Here is a 17,374-nt window from a genome sequence, read left to right on the forward strand (position 1 = left end):
GTTTGATTCAATTCTTCTTTTGCTCCCAGAAAAGAAGTCAAATTGATGGCTTGAATCACAGTGTTGACCTTGCCTTCTGAGGTGATGTGTGACACTGCCTTTTTGTCAATCAACACACCGGAGTGGTACATTTTGATTGACATATCTGTCTCAAACTTGATGCTGGCTACTACTTGGGGGCCAAATTTCTCATCATGGGATAGCTTCAAAAGGGCAACACTTGAGGATAAAGTCATGGGAAAAGCAACACTTGGTTTTGTGATGAAGATAAAGTCTGATGGGAGTGTCTCCTTGGCCAATTTGTCAACAAGTTCTTCCACAGAACTCATTTTATTGAACTGTTGAGCCCTACATGATGTGGTCGTAGCTTGAGTTGGCCTTGATGAAGCTTTAGGAGTTGAGAGGTAGTTGGGACAGTTTGGCCATAGGGATGGTACTACAACTGGTTTGAGGTACCTGTAAAAAAGGACATTTATAAGCCTACGCATCAAAAGTTAGCAGCTGTCTTACCTTTTCTATAGAGCCTTGCCAAGCGTCTAAGAGTCGTTGAAATGCTGGGAACACAGCTTTGTACTTTTGGATGGTGCCTAATCTGTCTTCTTCAGATCTGTTTCTCTTAGAATGGCTTTCAGCAAGGTGGTATCAAGTCCGGGGTTTCTCTTTTTGCTTGGCCACAGATGGATCGTAACACCAGACAGTTGTGGCTCGTTGTGATAGCCTCACAATAAAGATGGCGGTCACAAAGTAACTAATAGTATATTAGAAGGTGTACTTGATGCTTAGAAAAATGGCGATGGTAGAGTTTAAACTGCATTGGGACCCAGTATTTCATCTGTACAATCTGAGGGCCGGGATATATTTTTGGATATTAGAAGTGGTAAATTATGCTCAGGGAAGCGGCTGTAGTTGATTTTTTTTTATCTTTCAAAAAATTATATTCAATTACTGCATTATCTTCATCCCAAGTACTGTAAATCCTTCATTTAAAATTATTAATCAAATTTTTGGGTTGCTACTTGTTCAATTTGCTAACACAAGTTGCAACTTGCATAAGGAAAAAAAAAATGTTCATGTTCGATATATATGTAGAGTATTCCTTGCCCTGGGTGACTTATATATATTTTCGGTAATTATGAGGCGTTTTTAGGGCCTCATCTTTAACCCAAAGTATCCAAAAGTATTTTTGGATTTATTGTAAAGTTGCGGCATAAATGTTAGTTTGGTCCAGTATTATGTTTATCAGTTCATCATTCCATTTACGAAGACTTCAATATGGGCTGTATTTTAATTAATATTCCTTAGGAGAGTCGGATCAAGTAAGCCAAGCTGGCGTTGTTTCATTTGAGCAATTTAGTCCACCTCAAACCATGTTTTTAATTAGAATTTGTTTTTTAATTTTCAAAATAATGTAAAATAATGTAAATTTCAACCTCAGGTATTAAAGTCAAATTGAAACCATTAGTTTTTGTTGTTGTAATCTTATCATCAACAATAAATTCTGAATCGGAATCATTTACCAAATTATCAATATTTTCTTTGTCTCGGCGATCAACTTTATCAATATTTGGTAACTAGTAAGATCCTATTAATTAGAAATAATCTTTTATTGGCACTGTTTTTGAGTGCATACTTTTAATTCAGCTGAATGTATTAAATATCATCGGCATTAGAAAAGATATTACGGAGAAGAAAACTATTACATACCAGTTGATATATGTATTGACAAAAAACAAAAACTCATTTCCTACCCAAAGAACTCAAATATTAATAATTCATGATATATACATACATACACATACATTCGAACTAAACAATATTTTAAGCATAGATATTTCAATATATACAAGTATATATTCTATATTACCATATCATTTCATTCAAAAATCAAAAAGTTTTTATGATTTAAAGTTTTTTTTAAATTTGGGAAAAAGATGGTATTCAGAAGCTTAAAAAGTATTCAAAGTTCACTTTAAATGAATCATTATAAACTATAGTTTGACATCTTAGCTTTCAAACAAATAAAATTCTTACAGACAATGCAGATTCTGGAGATCTGGAGTAATGTTAATCCCAAGTTCATTTACTATCACTGGCAATGAAGTTGAACCTACTTATGTTTTTGTCTCTGTCTGTTTGTAATTCACCAAGATTACACCGAAAGTTACAAATTAATTTTGATCAAACATGGTATGAAGACTATATATAGTCCCAGTAAGGGGCCATTAAATTTAGAGAGGTCAGGGTTATATTTCAAGGTCAAGGTATCCCAAAACATAAAAAATATATAATCGACTATAACATTGGAGCAAATTGTGACATATAAATCAATACCCATTCTAGTATAAATATGTCTTGATGTTGAAAGAATTTTTCTCAAATTATATCAATCTAGGCTTAAAGACTGATGCGTATAATTCCTTGATATCTTACATATTGTATGCTCAATCAGCAATCTCCTCAACCCAATATTAGAATACAAAATATTATCCTCAACAACAGTAATTATATATTTAATCAAATCTATTAAATAGGATATAACCAAAAAACCTCAATTTTTTACTTGTAGAAGAGTGCAAATTTGTAGAATATGAAAACCTCTAAGTTGAGTATTTTACGATTAATTAATTATCCCTTTAATGCACAAATTTTAGTTTGTAGGTGATTTTTTTTCTTTTGAATTTGATTAAATAGGCTTATTTAATCATTTCATTTCTCATATATGGGACAACACAAGTTGAGGGATATTATTTTAATACTATCCCTGTTACAGTAAAAATATGCATTTTTAATCAACAAAAGCATAGATTCACTTTTAATATTGCTGAATGCTATTTGGTCTCTAACCCTTTTTTTTTTTATATCTAAGCACATTTTATTTGTAAGTATCCGCTACATAAGTTCATCTTTGTTCCATGACTATAACTAATAATGAAGAAAAATTATTCTGAAGGACAGAAAATTAGGACGTTTGTTCCTCATTACAATGATGCTAGAAATTTTGTGAGAACTAACTTATTTTTATTGCATTTTATTGACCATAAATTGAAGGGATATTAATTTATTGTTGTTTCGATCCTTAAAGAAGGTAAAATCTATCCCTCTTGGGTCATGACGTCTTTGAGAGTGTTTTTCCTTTTTTGAGTTTCATTAATTGGTCAGATGGAGTTACACTGATTAAGTATAATACAATAAGTAAACATAATAGTATTAAATTTGCTCCATATGACCTAGGAATCTTCTTTGAAGTCAATATACATAAACTATATTTCTTCTTCTAGGAATAACCAGGGGCGAACCGATGCACATTAAGTTGAAGAGAATAATTTCTTTCGAGTGCGTTGTCCATTGAGCTATGTGGTTTCATTTCTTTTTTTAAATACTTCTATTATAATATTATTCACTGAATTAATTATATAACTAAGTTGTATGTTATATTATAATGAAAACATATATATTTATATTTTTATAAGATGTATGCAATGTTCTTAATTCATGTCTTATAATCTTATTAGGCTTAATAAAGCGTCGACGTTTTTGAGAAATTTCCAAGCGCTAACATTTAAGAACCGATTTATTAATTGTTTTTATGCCAAAGGAATTTATTTAAAGCACAAATAATTGGTTTCATTTAAAAAAAGAATTTGTTTAGAAAAATTTGATTTAATAAGATCACTAATATCTTACAGATTACCAACATTTTTTTTTTTTTAAATGTATACTCACAAGGATTTTGAGAATTTTTACTTCTCACATAGGTTTATTGGCAAATATACTAAAGTTATAATACTTACGATGTACAACTTAAAATCATCATCATAGTTGGAGGATACAATGCAAAAATAACAACTAGATAGCTTAGTAATTTTTAATTTAAAAAAAAAGAAGATCAAGATTAAAGGATCAGACGTTGTCTCGATAATTTTTATTGATATATAGCTTAATTTGTTTTGTTACATATGAATAACATTTATGATTTAAAAAAAGCTAATAAGAAAGCTTCAATTCAATACTCGTTAATCGCCGTGCATCTTTTTAAAGGATATTCCTGGCTAGCAAAAATGTTCAACCGAACGTAAATTTGTAGTTAATTTGATATTTTGAGGCTCTAAAATTCCTTTGTTGTTTCAATGTAAACAAAGTTTGTTCGACCTTTTCCTACCTCAAATGTACAATAAAAGCACGAGGGAACCTGAAAAATTAAGAAATGAAGTCAAGATGATTCACAAACATTGGATTCCATATGGTTTCAAAATCAAACAGGAAAGCTATTTGGATTTTTGAAGGCAAGGTACATCCATGGCTCCGCTAAATCTTTTGAAACTAAGATGTTGCTTCTTTTAGAATAAAGCATCTGCTTATACTACTTTGAAAGTAATGTGTAAAAATGAATTAAAACCATTTCGAAACAAAAAAAGTTGTACATCTTCTTCGCTATATTTGACTCTCATGGATTTTTCATTTAAGGAATAGTTAAGAGGAGGTCCAACAAGGTTTCTAGAACAACCCCTTGACCACAATTAAGTGATTTTGGAACAAAAAACAAACAAACTGTGCGGGCCACATGCAAAGTGATATATTAACGTTTGGCAAATGACATCAAGGCTCTAGGTGGCTATTTTCTATTTTGTATATTTTTTTTTAAAGGGCATACTTAAATATTCAAAATTTATTTCTAAAAGTTGTCAATTGACTCAATAAGATTTGATTAATTTTCAGCTTACTTTGGGAACATTTAAATTTTTCAATTATAAGATTGTTTTATGATGAAACAATTACATAAAAAAGTAATAATTTTATAATATGACAAATGCATCAATAAGTATTAAGTATAATCCTTGAAAATGCATTAATATATAAGGAGACAATGTGGAAAATCCCAATAAAAACTTACGAATTTCCCCCGCCTTATAAGTCCTTCAACCAGGTATACAATATGGGTATTCCAAACATTAAATATAAATTCATATCTATAAAAGGGGAACTGGATGTAATGAGATACTCAAATCAGTTCATTCCCTTCTACTCAAAAGAACAACTCCATCTGAATCATGAGTCTTGGAATAAAGTTTCTTCTCTTTGGTGCATTCCTTATGGCATTTGCCCATGCACAAAATGAACAAAAAGCTGCTGCTGCGGCTCCAGCCCCTGGAGGAAATGATTGTAATTGCCAATGTATCTCCCTACAGTTCCGGGATTCCAAAGGGAAAATACATGGAAACTGCAAGAGGTAAGCTAGTTACTAAATAGAGATCTTTATCATTTTTTAACAATCTTCACTTTACAGCACATTGAATGGAGCTCAGTGGTGCTATGTCAAATATGATAAATATAGTCCCTGTCCTGATCTTCGACGTTCCCAACGTTTCAGTGGACGCTATTGGTCCAATCATGCATGTGCTACTCCATCTGAGGATTCTCCTGTCTGCAAATATGTTTTCCCACCATTTGTTCGAGAAACAGCATTTGCCTCTTCTGCATCTTCTAAGAATGTTGCTGACGGCGTTGTTTAATCTTCCTATTTACCTGTTGTTACATTTTTTATAATAAAGAGCTCTATTTTTTACTTGCTAATAAAATATATAATTAATTAATACTCCATGCTTCTGTCAAAAAAGGTAAAACTAACATGGTCTAAAAATTAAATAGACGATTTAAATCTTTTCATGTCTGTTTTTGACAGCCTACCGGGATATCGACCCCGATTAATCGTTATTGACTAAAATATTGATCATATTTGAGAATAAAATCTCAATATTTATTTGATAGTTAAAAATTAAGATTATTTTCCACTTAAGTCATTGGAAGGACTGTCCTAAGGCCGATCTGTTTATAAAATCAATACTGAAAAAACAAGGAAGGGAAGGCTGCTAAGGGTAACTACATAAAGAGATCTAAGTAAAGGGAAGTATTAAAAAAGGAAGAGAAAAGATCTTGGGGTTTGATTCTCTAATTTATTGACAAATTAGATGAATCTTCTGGTATTTGGACACGTACCCCCCCCTTTGTTCCATTGAATGCATTTATTTTCAATTTGGATATCCTAGTCACACACCTCTAGCATTGAACTTGATGTTTAGGTATATCATCCTTTTAAGAGGAGTATCACATGTCTTACTCGGTGGATCTCACCCTCAATTATGGAAGGTACATTCATTGTAGAGATGACTTTTAGCATCAAGATCTGTGACAATGGCTTCTAACTTAGTGGAACAGTGGTCAATAAAAATTATCAATAACATTAGTCGGATTCTTCCTCCATCTACAGTTCCTTTATTACATATGAGAGTGATTGCTCCTACAGTCATTTATCCTAATATAAGGACTACTTTATTAATTCGATTTCTTTTGTGTCCTTGACAAACACATTTATCATCTCCAGTACACTCATGAGCACGAATTCACTATCATAAATGGAATTGCATTCACTCCGTACGGGCTATTAATTACTTGTCATCCTAGACTCTTTAAGCATTACTCTCGAGTTCCTTACTACTTGTGAGTCATTTATACCATTGCACAAAATGAATGTCATTCAAATTTCTAAACTTAGTTAGTGTGGATTACTAAATTGTTTATCACCATATTCAAATTCTATCATTGTTTCCACACAAATACATTGACTAAAGATATTAGTAAATGTTTCCCATACTACTTTTTTTAAATTTTATTTTATGCGTAGTTTTCTTAGTAACTCATCCTTAGGAAACATGTGAAAATGTGGTATTATTATGTTTCCTGGGCCAGTTTTGATACTTTCGGACTTAGTTGCTCTGAAGTTAGTACGGCTACCTGTTACAGTACATATCTTTCCCATGATTCTACCTAACTAAAATAAAGCAAACACTATATTTGATGTTAAATTATCAACTTCTTAATTAATGCTATGTTATTCATTATAATTTAATATTTACATATTCATATATTGTTAGTTGTATTTGGAATCTCTTTGAGTGATTGAGGGAGGACAGGTTGCGAGAACCTTCATATTAGCTGTTAAGGTATCATTGATTTATAATAACAAAAAACTTAGTCTTTTTTTGCTCACTGAAGCAGTGATTCCCAACAGGGGCTCTGAAGAGCACAAATACATCCCTCTGCATGGTTATCAAGAAATTGCTTTTCTAAAAAAGGTCATTAAAATGTGATTTCTAAGAAAAGGTCATACAAAAAATGTATATAAAAAATTATAGAAAGGGATGGACTAGAAGTTTTACGACACAATCTACTCTTATCTCCACAATTTATTATCAAGTGTTGTCCTTAAGCGAAGTCTTTTCTGAAACTTTAAATATACACTTTAAAAGAAAAATTTACTTCTATTTGGACTTGACAGTAGGTACCTATAAAATAAATATGACTAATGAATTATGTTGTAATAGTTACGTTACGGGTACAATTTCCAATTTTGCACATGCGACATAGTTTTAACGTTGTCTACAAAAATAAGATAGAAGGATAAATTGTTATTGTAAATCTTACTCAGTTATAAATTACTTCGTGGATTGGATTATTGTTCTTACGATGTCAATATTTTTGTACCGGTTCTTTTACCGATTTTTTTTTTTTGCCACTTTGATACTTTTTTGAATAAAAATCAAAGCAAAAATGTCCTTTATGTTATGTATTCGTGACTCCTTTCCTACCTTCTTATCCTTTAGTTATTGTTATTATTTTATATATATGTATAAAGTACTACCCTCATTATTATTATAAATAGCCATACATTGTGTATCTTTGTCAGAGTAGTAATGATTATGTATTAATAAGAATATTTACGTATTCCTATTAAATTACATTGTTGTCGTATACCTCCACGTCTCTTCTCTCCTCATTTCTCTTGGTTGTCCTGGATTCCTTTATTTAATAGTTTTTGTCTCTTCAACCTCCTCAAGACATAACACTTCACAGCAATTTCAATGCACTTACAAATGTATTTATCAACTACTGGATTATCAGACTTTTAAAAAATCATGCAACCTTCAACTTAGTCATATTTGTATTAAGGGGGATTGTTAATTCATGAACATAAGAAAATTAAATTTTAGCCCAACTTTTAGAATCCAAAAGGGTCTTTTAATCACTGTGGAAAAAAAAAAATTCCTTGCCAAAATTGAAACTTCAGAATCCCTTTACAAATAGAGAATATCGTTAAAAAATGTCATTTTCAAAATGGCTATGGAAGTAAAAAAACGCCTTTTGAAGACATAACTTTAAAAACATAGTTTTTCGTTTAAATACAACAAGAGATCGAATTAAGAGGTCCCCTTAAAATTGGACACCCTAGTACATACGCTAAAATAAAAAAATTAGAAAAAGTTGACCTTTTTTGTGACCTTTTACCTTTTTTATTACCTTAAAACTGTAAATTAAAAGCTTAAAATGTTATTAAACTATTGTTTTAATAAGAAAAAGGCTCTAATGAACACGCCTTTTGCGAGTTTCTTCTTATTACTTTAAAAAATATGCATTTATGGGTGACAAAGTAATTTTGGGGTTAAGGGGGTGGCCGGATGTTTTTTTTTCAGAGTGGTTAAAAAATCATTTTGCATCCAAAAAGTTTGGTTAAAATGGAATTTTGATTTTCACCCCCGCCCCCTCTATATATAAGATTTGTACTATTATTATTACAAATTTTTCATTGTAGATTCATACTGATTTAATGTGAATCAAGTAATATTGAAAAAAAAATCCAAATAATACTTAAAATAACAACGAATATTTGAAGGATACTCATCGACGCGATTGGAGTTTCGTTACATTTCTTCTTTTTGGGATTCTAGTGATGCTCTTTTCAATTTGTTTTCGTACTTTATTATTTTAAAATATGTTAAATTTTTCATCATTACATCGAAAAATGCATCCTCGATTATCAATCACTCAACTTTTTGAGGAATAGATTTGTTATAAAATGTCCAGAAAATATTTTTTTCAAAATTTTCATTTTTAAAATTGAAACTGCACAGGCACACAAGATATAGCAAATCTGAATGAGGCTAATTAATGTTAATTTTTATCGTATTAAAAGTGATGTACAATTATGACATCTTCATTATTCGGACAGGAATAATGATTTAATGCACTCACTTTAACAACTTTATGAAGTAATCACATTAGCATTTAAAGATCAACCGAGGAATAATATGTTATATTTGTTAATTTTTTTGAGTCAAACTTATTATCTAATAATTTTGTAGAAACATGATCTGAAGTTAATACTTTTTTTGCTGGACAAATTCATTATTTAAATTAGTTCGCTTAATATTTTTTTAACAAGTACTTCAGAAAGCCCTTCAACAAATATCTGTTTTAATTAGTCCATCATTTTTGTCTTAACAATATTTTTTGTATAACACAACAACTACGTTAAATATTATGCTTGTACAACGTCATATAGTTTACCAATAAGAATTTATCATAGAAATGATCTTTTTCACCACGGCAGGTTGCATGAGTGGAGCATGTTCTCATTTTCATAGTATTAGAACCAATAAGATCTCTATGATTTTAACTCATTGATAAAACCTTAAGAATGGAATCTTCAACAACTTCAATTTATCATAATTAACTCGTATCTATGAATGATATGAGTTTGAGCAATGTGAAATTCACTGACTACGTTATTAAGAAAAATAACAAAAGATGAAAATAATATTGTAATAGAAGAGCTTCTTGTAGTTGCTACTTCCCATTCTTCCTTGATTCTTGGGGAGATCCCATCTAAGTATATGTCCGTGTGCTCATCAAAGCCGGATAATAATACTGAGGATTTGTTGCGTAGTTACGAGTTTAAGTGCTTGTTGGAGTAGAATTGAGGATCGACGTCAGAGTAATTCCCGCCTATATCATTTTTAGTTAGGGAGTGTGGTTTTTGTATTCAGATCTTATGTAAATTTGAGTCAATAATGATTAGTTGAAGTCGATATCCCTGTAGGCTGTCAGAAACAGATATAAATGATTCAAGTAGTTTATTTCATTTTTCAAGTTAGTCTTACTTTTTTAACAAAAGGATTGAATATTAATAATATATATATAATATTAATAAGTACAAAGTAGAGCTCTTTACGATAAAAAATAAAAACAATAGGAAAAGGAAGGAATTAAAAGACGCCATCTGCAACATTCTTAGACAAAACGAATAAGCATTAAATTATTTCTATGCCTCAGATGGTTTTCCTCAAACAAATAGTAGTATAATATATCTGCAGGCAGGTGAATCCTCACCTGGAGTAACACAGCCATGATTGGACCATTAGCATTCAACTAAAATGATGGGAACGTCGGAGATGAGGACAGGGACTATATTAATCATATTTGACATAGCACGACTGAGTTTCATTGAATGTGCTGTAATGTGAAGATTGTTAAAAACTGATATAGATCTTAATCTAGTATACTAGCTTACCTCTCGCAGTTTCTGTGTCTTTTCCCGGAACTGTAGAGAGATAAATTGGCAAACACAATCAAAAATGCAGAGGCTATTTAGAAAGCCACTTAATTGAGTAAGTAGATTTTTGTTCCTGGTTCTAGAAACTTTATTGAAACTCTTCTTCACTATTTATTATAAGGAACAAAATCCAGGGAGTTAGATCTGGTGAAGGAGATGGTCAACTTATTTTGCTTCAATTGGAGTTAATTTCAATTTTTGTTCTACTTTTCTGATGCTACAGCATATTTAAACCATTATTAGAAAAAAAATTAATTTACTAAAAAAAACCTCCAAACCCCACAATATTACTCTTTCTTTAAAACTTTAGTGATTTTTTTTTCTACATATATTTATACTGTCGATGAAAAATTGATATAATAAAATAATACCCCTACCTAGTGTATGCAGATAAAGTAATAACTAGTACGCGCTCATGAAAGACAGAGAGTAACAATGATGGCTTGCTTAGGAGCTATAATTGTATGTCTTGGTTGAACACGGAGTATAATGGTGGATTAACATCGGAGTAATTACAACTTATATGTCCTTGCTATATAAGGAGTAGGGGTTGTGTTTATTTCCTTCCTCCCATGGCTGCTTGCAGCTGATCTAATAAAATGCAAGGACTACTCAGTAGATCTCCATCCAAACATTCTTCAAATTGACAGGATTCTCTATTTCGCTTTTGGTTTCTTACATACCGTCAGAACATATTTGATACAGCTCTAGGCATCGTACTTGTAATGATGGCTTTGACGTTCTCCAATTAACTTACAATATAATTTATTTTACATACTTTTACAGAATATAATATACATTTAGGTATAGTTCTATACTAATAATATTCAACAACCTCTCTTCCTTCAAATGTAAATAAATAAATAATTTATGTTAAAGTTATATTCTAAACAATTCTCTTGTAATTGGGTTGGAATCAAAATTAATTTTTCTATTTGGTATTTTTGGAGTAATCTCTTTGGTGTTTTCCTTTGACTGGCGACTCTTAAGAACCATTTATTTCTCCAATATGTAGAGGGTTCTTAAGAGTCCCCTGCCAAAGGGAAATTTTTTCAATTTCCTCATTAGAATGGAAAACTTTGGCCTGGAAAAAACGTCGAATGTATAAGATGGGGTAAGATAGGCCATAATGCAAGATTGTGCAGTTGTCTAAAAGAAAACTCGATATCGTTCATCAACTCTATTCAAAAATGCGAATTGATTAAACTATCCAAGTTACTTCAAAAATGTAATAGCTACTTGTGACAGTGGTGCAATTGTATCCGTTGCTGGGTCAGAAACATAAATGTATATAAATATAGGATGTTGAAGATCAAGGCTTGAAACTACAATTATCGGGGTACATGGATCTAAATTAGAAATACAATTTGCTATTGATTTGAAATTAGGAAAATTTATTTACGAAGTAAAGAATATCCCTCAAAACGAGTTATTCATTACACAAAAAGCTTGCATTAAGTTAGGAATTTTACATACTGATTTCCCATGTCCATTAAAAGATGAATGGGTTCAATGTTTGGTAACTGAACAAATTATGAAAATAATAGAACCGGAGAATATAGAAAAGGTAATACATCAGCTATTTAGTGACGGATTCTCATCAGAAAATGAATAAAAAAATGAAACTCCCACCAATGAAGATAGAACTATTGGAAGATTTGAAGCTACTTGCCTTTCATGGAGCCAGGTAAATTCCATTTTTTTATTGTTAACAAGGTAAATAAATATTGGAGGAAATGTTCAAAAAGGGAGTAATCGTTAAAATTGAAGACGAAATTACATATTGGTGTCATTCAATTGTAATAGTTCCTAAGCCGAATGGGAACATTAGGTTAACCCTTTACCGCCTGCATGTACTTCAAAGTTTCCTTTAAAATAAACTCGTGTATCGCAAATCTATATCTTCGTAAGACCAATTGATATTTAAAGTACTGTTTTAGTTACACTCCTGCTAAAAAACAAAACAAAACAGCGTGTTGTTTACACTAATTTGTCCTTTATAAGGTAATTACTAATGCACATTGTTGTGTCATAACAGAGCTCCTGCACTTTCATCTTTATTCCATTATGGAGGATAAACCTGATAAGACCACATTATGAAATAATTCATGGTTGTGTAGTAATATGTATAGAGTTTATACAATCAAAAAAAATAAAATTCAAATATGTGAAAAAATGTCTTATTTATTTTTTTAAAGTGGATTTCGAAATCCACTTGGTCTTCCAGCAACGTGATCAGCAGTGGACTTGAAAGTACAATTGGACATGAAACGCATTCTAATGTAACCACAGCAATTATATATTAGCTTTTTTTTAATGATATTAAATATTTACAACAGCAAATAACATGCTAATACACTTAGCATTATAATATAAATTATATTTCGTGAAATTTATATAGTTATAGTAGCCTACAGTTAGTCATTAGTTATTTTTTTATTATTGTCGCATATTGTGATTTTGTCACCTAAGTAATCTTATTTAGGTATTTTCAATCCGATTGCACCTCAGGTATATTATTCGAAGAGGCAACGACCAAGTAAAATTGAGCAGAAGGTAAGGGCAAATTTTTTCAATAGCGATTCTGGGGATATTTTATTTGATTACAACGATATTGAAGATGTTGAAACTTGTCCTCTACTTATTAGTGATGATGAGGCAGAAAACATTTCAGAGAATGAAGAACCCTCTTTATATGTTTATTATATGTTTTTGAATAATAAAAAATATGTTGTTCTATGTTTAGAATATTTTTATTATTTTTTATGAATTTCTAGTGTTATTATTTCTAGTAATTCGTCCAAATGAGAAATGATAATTTCTTTTTAATTCATTAAATAAAATTCAGGCGGTAGAAGGTTAATAATATATTTAACAAAATTAAACTTACAGGTAAAAAGACTAGTACACCAAATAAAGAATCCAAAAGAGGCTGTATCAGAATTTGACCCAAGATCAAGATATTTTACGAAATTTGATACTGTTCATGGAAATTGACAGATGCCTTTGGAAGAGATACGCCAGATATCAACTACTTTTATCACACCATACGCATCTCAAATGCATACAAAGTAGTGGATGATATACTTGCCGATGACGAAGATTTTGGAAGTAATTTTGAAATAACTAAAAAAATCCTAATAAGATGTCCTGTATTTGGAATCACTCTTAATTCCAAAAAGTTTAAATTTGCTTGTGAGAAAATAGACTTCATTGGTTATAAAATCAGTGAAGATGGGATTACTGTCGATAATAAAAAAGTAAAGGCGATTCGTGAATTCCCCACACCTAGAAATATAACCATATTGAGATTATTTATGGGCTTAGTGAATCAATCAACATATTTTTCAAAATTAATTAGAGCAGATATTTTGTGAGGAATTCAGGTGAGCAGTATGTCTATAGTACTGATATTTTCTGTTCGCGAGTTGTTTTTTTCCACCATATGAGTTTAGTTTACATAATTATTCTATGTTTCTAACCATTTAAGAAAGTCTGAATAATTAATCTCGTCTTCGAATTGATTACGTGGTTTTATATGAATTCTTGATGAGTTTTTATATTTCGTCTCAATCGGGACGATCTTCGTATTGGGTAAGTTTCATTCCAAATATTGATTTACTTCACCCTCAATTTCTATTAATCTAATTTTTATCGGAATGGTTTTATCCATTTTGGCTTCAATCTCGGGGGATGATTAATCAATCATTGATAAAATTTCCTCCGTTTTATGATTGAATTTTTTCAACAACTTACCTTATTTTCTTCATGTTCCTTTTAATCTTGAAGTTATTTGGAGTCTTTTCCATTTATATATCCTTCTCAATTTTCATTTGTGCATCAAATTATCTTAATTGTGCTTCTCTACACCTCCAGACTTTCGTAAATTTAGTATCCTTATTAGATGCTATCCTTTAATGCTCTTTCAAATGGGTTTTATTCTTGTATCTTAGTTTCCGAATGCTAAGATATGCTTTATAAGCACGACCGACTGCGCCATGTAATGATGGATTTGACGTTCTCCTGTTCTGATAATATAATTTATCTTACATAACTTTACAAGATATAATATATATTTATGTATAATTATTTATACAGAAGTTATATATAAATAATAAACAACAGTACTGCTACAAACATAGACTCTAATCGGATAATTTTTTTGATCCAGAGTAAGATGAGTTCCTAGAGGACCTTATGTAAAAGTTGGAGTTCACTTTTCTTATGTAGCGGAAGATGATCAAAGGGCTAGTTAAAAACACCACAATCTCTGTCTCCCTCCCCCCACTATAAGCCCTCCTTGCATTTGAGGACATTGAGGATGTTCCTAACTGGTTTGTGACCAGTTAGTACTCAAGAAGCCTGTGGCAAAGACTCAGGGCATTTGGAACGCAGAGTACAGAAATTTAGAGTAGTGTACATTATGACAGCTCTCAAAAGGAAACAAGTTACTCAGAGTGTTTCAAGGTAGAACTCCAACTACGAGCCCTAAAAGTGTCTGGTGACCTGCATTAAGGATCCAGATAAGTTGGTAAAACTTAATAACATTTTCCAGCACCAGCAGTTCCACCCAACAGCTCATTACAGAGGAGGACAAGGCCATCGGATCGGAGTATGTCAAGGTAATGACCCCCCTTGCTCTTTGCCTTCACAAGTTGCATGCTTGAGAATATGACATATTTGGGATCTTTTCTCCGCCCCCTACAACAACTTAAGTACCATTTGGTTTCCCTCAGGTCGGACCCAAAAGGGGTCCACAGTAAGAAGTTGGTGGCTGACCTTTGGTGAGTGCAATAGTCGCTGCAACAGATTTGGCCTTGAAGACTTGACTCTTATCATGGTAACAACCATTCATCCTTACTGCAAAATGCTCACCGTCAAACATATTTGCAAGGATATATTGGACTTGGCTGATAATGCAGTTTTTCCCAAGAGCTGGGAAGGTTACATTTTATAAGAGGAAGAGGATGACATTTAATGTCATACTTTATTCATATATTTTAATTATTGTTATGTAGTATTTATTATTATCAATTTATAATTTTAAATATTAGAACATAACGTAAGAATTATAATTGTATTTTTTATTGTCATACTTGTTCTTTTTGAATATTTATTACTAAAATATCTTTAAGTCGCAATAAATAATTTTGTACGGCGCGGAGATACTGATTCATCTGGTACGGAACCATAATCTGAAGAAGAAAAAAACCCATGTAGGATACGGAACCCAAAAATTTATTACGCTGCTCAGCTTTGAAGTTAACTTTTTCTTAGTGATTTAAACAGGGAGAAGGAGTGGGTAAATAAAACTCCCTACTCAAATTCCAGTATTATGAATGCCACTGACTCTGACTGACTCCAACATACAACTTTTTAATAATATATTTTATAGGCTATATAAGTACTATTGAGCCTAGAGACTATTAAAATATATCTAATTTATAGCTCGTGTGAAAATATTAACTGTGTGAGGATTGGAAAAAAGGACAGTTGAATAAATTAACCAATCTATAATAAGTAACTTACAAATTATTGAAGAATTCATCCTATTATCAGGTTTAACAGTTAACCTTTAAATGTCAAAATTGTGTCTATCTGTTGTCGAGGGTTAAGAATTAAGAACTTTGAAATGGATTCGGCCCTTAAAATATTCTACATATGTATACTGGGCTGCCATTGAACGAGGGTGATACAATTGGTAACCAAAGTCAAAATGAACACAGAATAAAAGGTGGAATATCGAGATATGCAACTCTAATTGGAAGAGTGGAATATCGAGATATTTAATTTTAATTAGAAGAAATATACCTGCTAGAATCTATATAGAATACGCTTATTTTACCGAAAATAATCCATCTTTTGAGGGTCATTCCGTTCTCAAAGAACTTTTCTATGAGGATGGAACAAGTTTGTAGTGTTTCTTGTTTCTGACTGGAACATCCAGGATAATTATAGGGAAAAGGACAACAGCTCCCAAAAAGTACGGTGGATTGTGATTGATTTCCTTTAAATAATTTCGGAAGGTCGTGCCATTCTTTGATTCAGTAGATTAATGGAAAAGGACTCGGAAGGGTTTCATCCTCGGAAGAAATTCTCCATCCAACATCCTGCTTTCATTCCAGAATCCTCGGAAGCAATTTTTCACTGTGCGAATATCTTGGTGAAATCTCTTTCCTTGTTCGTCACTCTTTACACCAAGGTTTTTGAGTAAGACATCTAAGTGGAAGGGCATTTTCAACAACATCCGGATCTCAAGTTCTTTGTTAGCAATTCATACGCATGCAACTTGTTGTTTCCTAGGAAATTTTCACATATTAATTTGAAAGCCAGCCAAGACTTTAACTTCCGTGGACGTAATGCTTTTCAAAATTCAGTGTCTTTCAAAACCTCCCTTATTTGTGGTTTATTCGCAAAGCTAAGTTATGAACTAGCATGGCTAGTGGCTATGCTCTACCCAACATAATAATTTATACTTTAGAGATGTTCGGGAATTTTTATTATATAGTATGCGTTTGAAATTTGTGAAGTAAACTTATAAATGAGTTAACTTTCAAGATTAATAAATTAACAGTATTTAATACCTATAATATATGTCTGTTGAGGAAAAAATTTTACAACACTAAATGTAAGTCTTACATTATAAATAACTTTTAGATATACGTAAATTATAATAATTTTAGCAGCCGAAGTCGGAGTCAGTACAAATTTATAACCCCCAGAATTCAATTCTGCAGCCCTGGATTAAAATAGATTTCAAAAAATTATTGATAATTTGCATATTATTGTCTTATTTCCATTTATCGAAATACTGGAACAAAAGAATTTGCTAAAATGTCAAGAAATTCACTCCAAAAATTAGAATTAGTATGGCAATATTTACGTTTTGCTGATAAAAAAGAGTGTATACCTAAAGAGAATCAAGATTTT

General features: G+C 31.3%; 1 protein-coding gene across 1 annotated transcript; it reads left to right on the forward strand.

Moving 5' to 3' along the window:
* The first annotated feature begins 4,987 nt into the window (after positions 1–4,987).
* Positions 4,988–5,591, forward strand: LOC121117897 (uncharacterized). Its single transcript, XM_040712419.2, has 2 exons — positions 4,988–5,227; positions 5,285–5,591. The coding sequence occupies exons 1-2, from the start codon at positions 5,049–5,051 to the stop codon at positions 5,508–5,510; spliced, it is 405 nt and encodes a 134-aa protein (XP_040568353.1). The 5' UTR covers positions 4,988–5,048; the 3' UTR covers positions 5,511–5,591.
* The last annotated feature ends 11,783 nt before the right edge of the window (positions 5,592–17,374 follow it).

Source organism: Lepeophtheirus salmonis, chromosome 5, assembly GCF_016086655.4.
Source record: "Lepeophtheirus salmonis chromosome 5, UVic_Lsal_1.4, whole genome shotgun sequence".
Lineage (NCBI taxonomy): Eukaryota > Metazoa > Arthropoda > Copepoda > Siphonostomatoida > Caligidae > Lepeophtheirus > Lepeophtheirus salmonis.